At 33.4% G+C, this 8,548-nt stretch overlaps 2 protein-coding genes across 4 annotated transcripts; one reads left to right on the top strand and one right to left on the bottom strand.

Annotated features, from left to right (window-relative positions):
- Positions 1-298: 298 nt before the first annotated feature.
- LOC106110773 (carboxypeptidase B-like) lies at positions 299-3,843 on the top strand. Its single transcript, XM_013292676.1, has 9 exons — positions 299-530; positions 735-926; positions 1,369-1,401; positions 1,733-1,866; positions 2,196-2,356; positions 2,427-2,552; positions 2,818-2,923; positions 3,103-3,249; positions 3,518-3,843. The coding sequence occupies exons 2-9, from the start codon at positions 797-799 to the stop codon at positions 3,797-3,799; spliced, it is 1,119 nt and encodes a 372-aa protein (XP_013148130.1). The 5' UTR covers positions 299-530; positions 735-796; the 3' UTR covers positions 3,800-3,843.
- Positions 3,844-3,910: 67 nt separating this feature from the next.
- Positions 3,911-7,123, bottom strand: LOC106110772 (carboxypeptidase B-like). 3 transcript variants are annotated; one of them, XM_013292673.1, is made up of 8 exons: positions 6,920-7,123; positions 6,193-6,279; positions 5,981-6,114; positions 5,522-5,682; positions 5,139-5,264; positions 4,884-4,989; positions 4,477-4,623; positions 3,911-4,236 (listed from the first exon to the last, which is right to left on the bottom strand). In XM_013292673.1, exons 1-8 carry the CDS (start codon positions 7,077-7,079, stop codon positions 3,997-3,999), a joined length of 1,161 nt encoding a protein of 386 aa, XP_013148127.1. In that variant the 5' UTR covers positions 7,080-7,123; the 3' UTR covers positions 3,911-3,996. The 3 variants fall into 3 exon arrangements, with proteins under 3 accessions (XP_013148127.1, XP_013148128.1, XP_013148129.1); XM_013292674.1 differs by having other exon boundaries at positions 4,145-4,236; positions 4,437-4,623; XM_013292675.1 differs by having other exon boundaries at positions 4,146-4,236; positions 4,477-4,570.
- Positions 7,124-8,548: the final 1,425 nt, after the last annotated feature.

Raw genomic sequence — 8,548 nt, 5'->3', positions numbered from 1 at the left:
TCCGATAGATTAGTCATGTTTTTAGATCGAATTTCTATCGTTCGGTCGTTTATTGAGACAGTATTTCAAAAGATTAGGATACGGATTGAGATTTTCGATTGAAAAAATTGCATATTGAGACCGGCCGTATATCTATTATTATTTCTATTTCTCACCACTATAGCCAACCGCGACCGTCAGCGTCACGAAAGCGAAATTCAAATAGACACAAAATACGATGTCTTATAGCCTATGCTGACATACTATTACAGGTCAGTGTTGGTAATACATCCTCGTTGTCAAAGAATATGCCATTATCTATCTGTTCCCTATTTTGGTCCGTTTCGTGAAATGTCAAACGCAAAAATTTTTCGTCTAATGAATTAAATAATCTCCAAAATCATTAAAAATCTAAAAGTTTTATTCAAATAATAATCACATATAAATTGTCAAGGTGTCACAAAGAAGAACACGCACTTTTCAAATATGGTCTGTAAAAAATGTAAAAGATGGTCAAAGGGCTTTCCTCAAAAATTTGGATACAAAAGGCAGTAAGTTGACTCAAATTTAGATAGGTTTAAATCAAATTTTAAACTTAATCATTTGCAGAATATCTTACTTGCGACAGTTTGACAGTATTTTATAACCTCTACAAGTGGGTAGTCTTGGTGTCATCAGATTTTTACTTAATGTTCTTTAGCGATTTATATAGAAATAAAGGACTTATTTCAGTTATACTTACAATGTATTTCCAGCTATAAACATCTGCAGCGAAAATAAAGATGACGTAGATGTGTCTGTAGAAGGAACGCGTGTTATGCAACTGGAAAAGCTTCTTCGAAATCGGAACATCGTGTATGAAGTAACGGAAACCAATGCCGACGCTATGGGGAGATTACGTCTTGCTAGTCCCTCTTCGTCCTCCTATTCACCCAAATCACCAAGAAGTAAGCACACACTACCAAATTTCATAACCGATCCATTATCGGAGATGGACTATAAATTAAGATTACTTTTATTGAATTATCTTGGTGGAAAGATATACGGAAATACGATATATTGTTTCTTTGGAGAAAATAAAAACTTTTACACCTATTAATGATTAGTTCAGTTTCCTGATTCATTTGAATCGATAGCCTTTTAAATAATAGGCGCAGAAAGTTTGCCGATGACTTCCCCTTTAACTAACATGTATCCCATCCCACGCTCGTCTACTCAGTTCCGCCAGATACTATGATATACGTGTGACGCATGCCCATGTGTTTGGTTTGACGATTGCCATACGATTTTTGGATCGGTTAATTTTGAAGCAACTTGTCTTTGTTTAATATTTTGTTTTATATTTTCTTAATAATTGATATCTCAAATATAGTTTTTATGTTGTGACAGAAAGTGGCAGACGACTAAATGGTTCTCCTGATGGTAAGCTTTGCACATTTATGTATATGCATAAAAATAAAATAATATAACAATGTTTTTGTGATACAAATCTAATATATTAATGCTTTAAGCCCGCTACATACGCTAAGATTTATCTGATAGTTTTATCTGAATAGCATATAGTTCAGATAAATCTAACGCGTGTAGGCAAAAATGAGGACTGAACGGTTCTCAAATTTTTGTCAGATTTGTCTGAACGATCGGATTGTTCAGATAAAACTGATCATACGTAGCGGACTGTAGACTGACAATACAAGTATACGAAGCCAAAAACAATTGAATACTAATAATGTTGCTTTTTTAAATGTTCTAGGCCGTGGTATTGATTTTACGGACTACCATCCCTTGAACATAATCTATAAATACTTAGTGGACCTTGAAACTCAGTACCCTTCTATTTGCACTTTGAGTGTTATCGGTACGTCAGTGGAGGGCAGGGATATAATGGTATGCAGATTTTATCCTTGTCTATACTAATGTTAAAAGAGGAAAGATTTGTATTTTTGTGTGTATTCAAATTTCTTAAAAGTACTGGACCGATTTCAAATATTCTTTCACCGTTAAAAAGCTACGTTATCGCTGAGTAAAATACTGCTATATGCTACATTTTTTACAATTTCAATTTCACGTAGACCAAGTCGCGAGCAACAGCTAGTTATAAATAAACGTAATTTGTATTTTAATTGCATCTTATAGTTTTAGCATAAATATTTTACAACTAAAAGAGGAAATTCTGTCTATCAAGTTGCATAATAACAGATTCGAACTTTTTCCAGTTGCTTAAAGTTTCTAACAGCAATGCGAGCAATACAGGAGTTTGGTTGGACGGTACGATACACGCCCGTGAATGGATCAGTGCATCTGTTGTGTTGTACATAGGCGAGCAGCTAGCGAAGAATTTTGACAATATGCCAACGAACATCACTAATAAAGACTGGTAAACATGGCGTATTCTACTGCTCTATGTGTCAACTCTACTATGATAATCAAGAATGATTTGTTTTAAGGTATTTAGTGCCTGTCGTGAATCCGGATGGATATGTTTATACGCACACGAATGATCGAATGTGGAGGAAAAATAGATCTCGACTCGGATCGACCGTGGTTGGAGTGGATCTTAATAGAAATTTTGGGTAATCATTACTTTGGTACACTTAACCTATTATTAGTCAGAGATTTAAGTAGCAAAAAAATATTATTGTAAACACACTAAAATCAAATTTTCACGAATTTTTCACCTAACTAGTGCAGTAGATTTTTTAAATTAGTGGTTCGACACACTGGACACTATCGAATTAACACTTAAAAACGAGCTTCATTGAAAGGAAATGATATAGTAATCTGTATGCATACTTTTGGAATGTTAATGTTTTTCTCTAAAAAGCTTTTTATTTGCAGGGTAAGATGGGGTGTAAATGGTACAGAGTTCTCGTCTGGCGATCCTAATCATAATAATTTTAGAGGATCAAGTGCATTCTCTGAACCAGAAGCAGGTGCTATTAAGGTATTGTTTAACATTTTTTTATTGTTGAAAGTAAGATTTCCCTACAGAAATACTAGCTTTCTGCGATTTAGGCTAAAAACTCTAACAAACATCCATTCATCCATCTAAACTTTCGCATTTTTAAAATTAACTGGATGCCCAATTAAAAGAAGTGTGTTACTCAATTTTATCGTTTGCAGGATTTAATTTTGTATTCGTCGATACCGTTTAAGATATTTCTGACATTCCACTCGTACAGTGAAGTTATTACGTTCCCCTGGTGTTTTACGACTGACCCTTGTCCCGATTATGTGTATTTACTTGAAGGAGCAACTGTCATGTCGAAGGTAATGATATTCTGTGGTTATTTATGTCTAACTAGCTTTTAAAAATGAATCCAAACTTCAACGAGATCTGCTTAGCTTCTTCTAACCATCTTGTTGTAGTTTCTAAGATAAGATAGTAAGCATTATTTTAACGATCTAAAGTTGTCTTATAAAGCGTGATGCAAAAATGAAAAGTTAATAATTGAAACCCAATTAGTTTCCAAGATTAGAATGTTTAAACATCCTACTTAATCCATAATGTAAGTAAAAGCGAGTAACTGAATTTCAGGCTATTTACGACACAAGCGGCCGTCTTTACAAAGTTGGTAACTTCAGAGATTTAATGTACCCAGCTAGTGGCACTAGTATCGACTGGAGCTACGGTATCGCGCGGATACCGTATTCATATTTAGTCGAGTTAAGAAGTAAAGAACATAAATTCGCTTTGCCCAAAAAACAGATAATCGAATGCTGTGAAGAAATATGGAATGGTGTAAAAGCTCTCGCTGAACATGTAGATAAAAAGAAATGTTTAAATTGTGAACCTTTAAGACATAAAGAAATACTGTAAATTGTTAGAAAAATGTTTATTAAAAATAATTACATTATACCGATTGTAATATTTTTATTTACTTTTTCAATTGATTGATTTTTATATACATTTTTATACAAACATTACGACACAAACATATCTGTTAATACAAAAACCAAATACAAAACCAAACAAAATTTGTAGAAATTTTAGGATCTAATTTATGACCAAATATTTTAATATTGGTCTACAAATTCCATAAGTTTTCCGACAGCGTTCCAGATTTCTTTTCCAGTTTCTATAATCTGGCTTTTAGGAAGTCGAAACTTGTGTTTTTTGCTCCGTAGCTCTATCATATAAGAGAAGGGGATATTTGCTACTGTATAACTCCAATCTGTGCTAGTTCCGCATGCACTGTACGTCATATCCTTAGTACTGCCCACTTTATATATCAAACCACTGCTTTCGTAGATCGCCTAAAAAAAGTAAAATACCTCAAATTATTTGAAATTCAAGAACATAGTTTCATTACCATTGCATTGAATTGTTGTGACCAGATAGGAGTTTTCTTGGTTTTCATATGATTTATAAAGAAGTAAAGATCAGTAATTTCAAAGTTAATTTACAATTGATTCTGTATGTTATTTTAGTTTTTTAAATGTTCTGTCTTAATTACCATTAACTTATTACTTTATGGAAATTGAAAGTTCACATACTCTAGCCATAACCGCACCGCCTTCTAATAATTGAAGATAGTCAGGACATGCTTCTGCCTTGTGGCCCCAAGGAAATATTATTAATTCGAAATAACTGTGAAACGACAGAAACACTTTGAAAGGTGTTGTTGAACCCATGATTGTATCCTGTAAGTTTTATTTATTTTAATGTTATTATTTCTAAGCTATATTAAAAGCGGGCGCACACCTTTGACTGAACTATCGCACAACGATTGTTTCGCAGCCAATTAGACTGTTTAGTTGCACAGCTAAAAATCGTGTAGTGTGCGCACCTTCATATGAGGTTATAGGAATCAAAGCGCGTTTAAACAGGTGTGCGATAGTTTAATCAAAGGTGTGCGCGAGCTCTAAACATTGTTATTACGTAGATTTACTAATTAGATTACCCTGACGGCGACTGTTTCAGGTTCCGAAAACGGTGCTGGACCTCTATAGAAAACACTATGCGGTGAAGCTGAAGAACCTTGATCACCATCCACACCCCATCCACAACTATAGTTAACCAGATTTATAAATGTACCTTTTAAATTACTCATTTACATCATAATCATCACTAGCTGTATACGTCGGAGCCTACCCTAAGTTAGGGTGACTAGCCCATAGTCAATCAATTCGTTTACATGGACATTTAAAAATCTTACCTAAAATTTCGATTAAGATCAACTCCAACACATTTTCCTTCGTGCATTGCGCGATTCTTTCGCCACATGCGTTCGTGATTGTGTGTATATTCATATCCATCAGGATTCAGAACTGGTACAAAATGCCTGCAATCATTTACAATAATTATTTTTTAGCAATCAGAATACTGCGGTCTATAAGTACTATCTAAAAGTAACAAAGTCGATGCCTTTAAATTGTCTTTTTATTTGATGCTGAAGAAGGAAGTGTATGACGTGACGTCGACTATGACGGCTGATAAAAATATATGGATGAATAGCACTTACAATATTTTCTAAATATTAATGGAATTATTTTAAATCGACATAATGAACTAACTAATATGTTAAAGGAAACAGCTAACCAATCTTTACTAGTAATTGATTTCGGGAGGTTATGGAAATTTTTGGCAATGAGGTTAGCTAAGTAGGTAACAACAGCAATGCTGATCCACTCTCGGGAGTGTATGCCTGCGTCTACCCACACGGGCGAGTTTTCGGCGTCACTGTTGGAAATCTTTAGCATCTGGAATACAATCTTACTAATATTATAAATGTGAAAGTTTAGATGGATGTTGTTAGAGTTTGTAGCCTAAACGAGTGAACAGATCTGTACGAAATTTCGCATAGATCTAGAGCATAGTCTGGAAGAACACATGGGCTACTTGCTTCTGTTTTATTAATACCCCGCGAATGGAATCGCGGGCGAAAGTTGAATTCATATTAACTACTAGGAATCCAAATGAAGTCAACTAAAAAAATTTTTAAAATTCTTTTTAGTAAGTACACGTATACATTACTAGATACTACTCTAGATTTCTTACCTTAATGTTTCTACCTTCAACAGATTTACCGATCACTGTTACTGTGCAAATGGCGGGATAATCTTTTTCTAGATCATCAATAAAACCATTAATAACACTAAGTTTGTGATATTTCTTCCAATCCATAAAGGTTACTGGTTTGAAAAATTTAAGGTTAAAAATTTAATTAATTAGTTTTAATTTTTTATTTATTAAAAATAGTTATTTAGTACCTCGTCTTCGCTTAGGTCTCTGTGAAGGAACCATTACTTTCCAAACGTAGTGTCTGGTAATAGCGCCTGGATAATATTTACCTACAACTAAAGTCCATAAAAATTAATAATCAATTCACATGTAAATTTTTCTCCAACTACCCATTACTGAGATTTTGTTTTACTTGTTGAACTCTGTGATAATAAATGTGGTGGCATTTATTTTAGTGATAATTTTATCAACATGAAGTGATTTTTTAAGTAGTGTGTTTAGAACAATCTGCTTCGGAATTTGCGGCTGATATTGCATCTGAGGCCCAAACAAACAAGTACAGTTTACATTTTCGAAACCTTTCTTTATCAGGAAATGGTGGGAAGGGAATGTTACTAAAATTAGGCCTCCGACACGAAGATTTTAGTTGAAATGAAGAATTGTTTCCACTTGACGCCTGCATTCTGTGTGGTCGTGGTATTGCACTGGGCGAACCGGCAGATTCGTGCACAGTTGTTTCTACTGGATCTATCACAGGTAAATCTATATCAATATTAGAGGAAAGATTTCTATTTTTGTATGTATTAAAATAATTCAAAAACTACTGGGCATTTTTCAAAAATTCTTTCACTATTGAAAAGCTACGTTATCAGCGAGTAACATAGGCTACGTTTTTTATTACTTTTTTATTTCACAGCTTTAACAGCTATTGTTTAATATCTATTAATTATGTTTATTAGTAAATGGATTATTCACCTTTTCTCTGTCGCATATTAATATTTGTTTGAGTGCTAACATCACATATTTTGTCTTCCTCCTCCTCATTGTTTTTATCAATTACTTTGTTTATTTGAAAGTTTTCAGCGGATACTAACGATAAAAATTCCTCAAAAATTCTATTGGCTTTAGTCGCCATTAACGAAAATAAGATTTATTAAGGAGTAGAGTTACTTTTGAAGGCACATTAGATTTCTTGATTGTACTATTGTTTAAAACTTTTGGTACGATAGTACAAATAACTTTTATATCTATACAGGATTGAAATTCTGTACGTATTATTTGAAACCAAAAATTTTGAAATCACGGTCTCGAAGTGTGGGCAATTCAAAACAAATTATTGTCATGTTACCTGTCAGTGTGTCTATTACGAATACAGATTATTATTTGCTCTTTAACTTTTTAAAAATACATATAAAAAAACAATGTCAGGAACAATTAAAATCAAGAATTTAAGTCAATAAATATTGGGGAATTAGATATAGAGAGATATCTAATAAATGAAATATAATTCTAGGTCCAAATCGAATAAAGTCAGTAAATTGTGAGCGGCGACAGAAATTGCAAAGCGCGTTACACGCTTCGTATTCTGTTAGTCACAATCATGCTCTGAACTTATTCTGAGCTGTCCAAACGATTCCGTTTCGATATCGTTTCGTCATTATGTTTTAATTGACCGATCTCTTGCACAAACACAATCAAACTTCCTTAAAATTAATTGGTAAACACGAGACATTTCCTAACTAATCCATTTGACACGTTATATATGTTTCAAATTAAATTTCCTTTTATATTTCTTATATTTAAGTGATACACAAAGCTATAAAGCAAAATGTTTGTGATTTTTAAATGCATAACAACCTGCTACAGATTTTATGTACAAAGATACGGCAATGAAAGCTATCGGTTACTTATTTATTATTTTTACCCTATCCTACTCCCGTAGGGTTGGCGCACGGGTTCTCGTCCTCCAAATAACTCTATCATGCGTCGTCTCAGTCATCATTCCATTTTTGGTTACGTCACTTTTCACGTAATCCATCTCTTTCATGGTCTATCTTTACCGGTGTACCCATTTAGTAGTATCGTACAAATTTTGCATCAGAATAGTGGTTAGAACTTTTCCTGTTGAAGTTTGAACAGCGCGCGGCAGCAGTGTGTCTAATTTCGTACAAACGAGATTGATTGTAACGGACATGCGGTTTAAATGTGTGGATAGACTAGTTTTTGCTCTTCTAATTTGTCGCGAAACTACGTGACTGAAAAAAAATCACACTGTATTTTTTTCGATATAAATAAGAGCTTATTTGTTCTGTTATACGTCACTCCTTATTACTTTTTAATATTACACTATTTTGTACTTTATTGTTAAAGATATAATATCGCTGTAATGTAAGAATTATATACAAAAACTAGCTGTTGCTCGCGACTTCGTCCGCGCGAATATAAAGGTAATAAAAGACACAGTATGTTACTTAGTGAAAACGTAACTTTTTAACGGCAAAAGAATTCTTGAAATCGGTTCAGTAGTTTTTAAGGTATTACAGTACATACAAAAATCCAACAAAACAAATATTTCTTCTTTACAACAGCATAGATTGAAGTTGA

Source organism: Papilio polytes, unplaced genomic scaffold (genome assembly GCF_000836215.1).
Source record: "Papilio polytes unplaced genomic scaffold, Ppol_1.0 DF824191.1, whole genome shotgun sequence".
In the NCBI taxonomy this organism is placed as follows: Eukaryota; Metazoa; Arthropoda; class Insecta; order Lepidoptera; family Papilionidae; genus Papilio; species Papilio polytes.
This window is presented reverse-complemented; position numbering and strand designations above follow the sequence as displayed.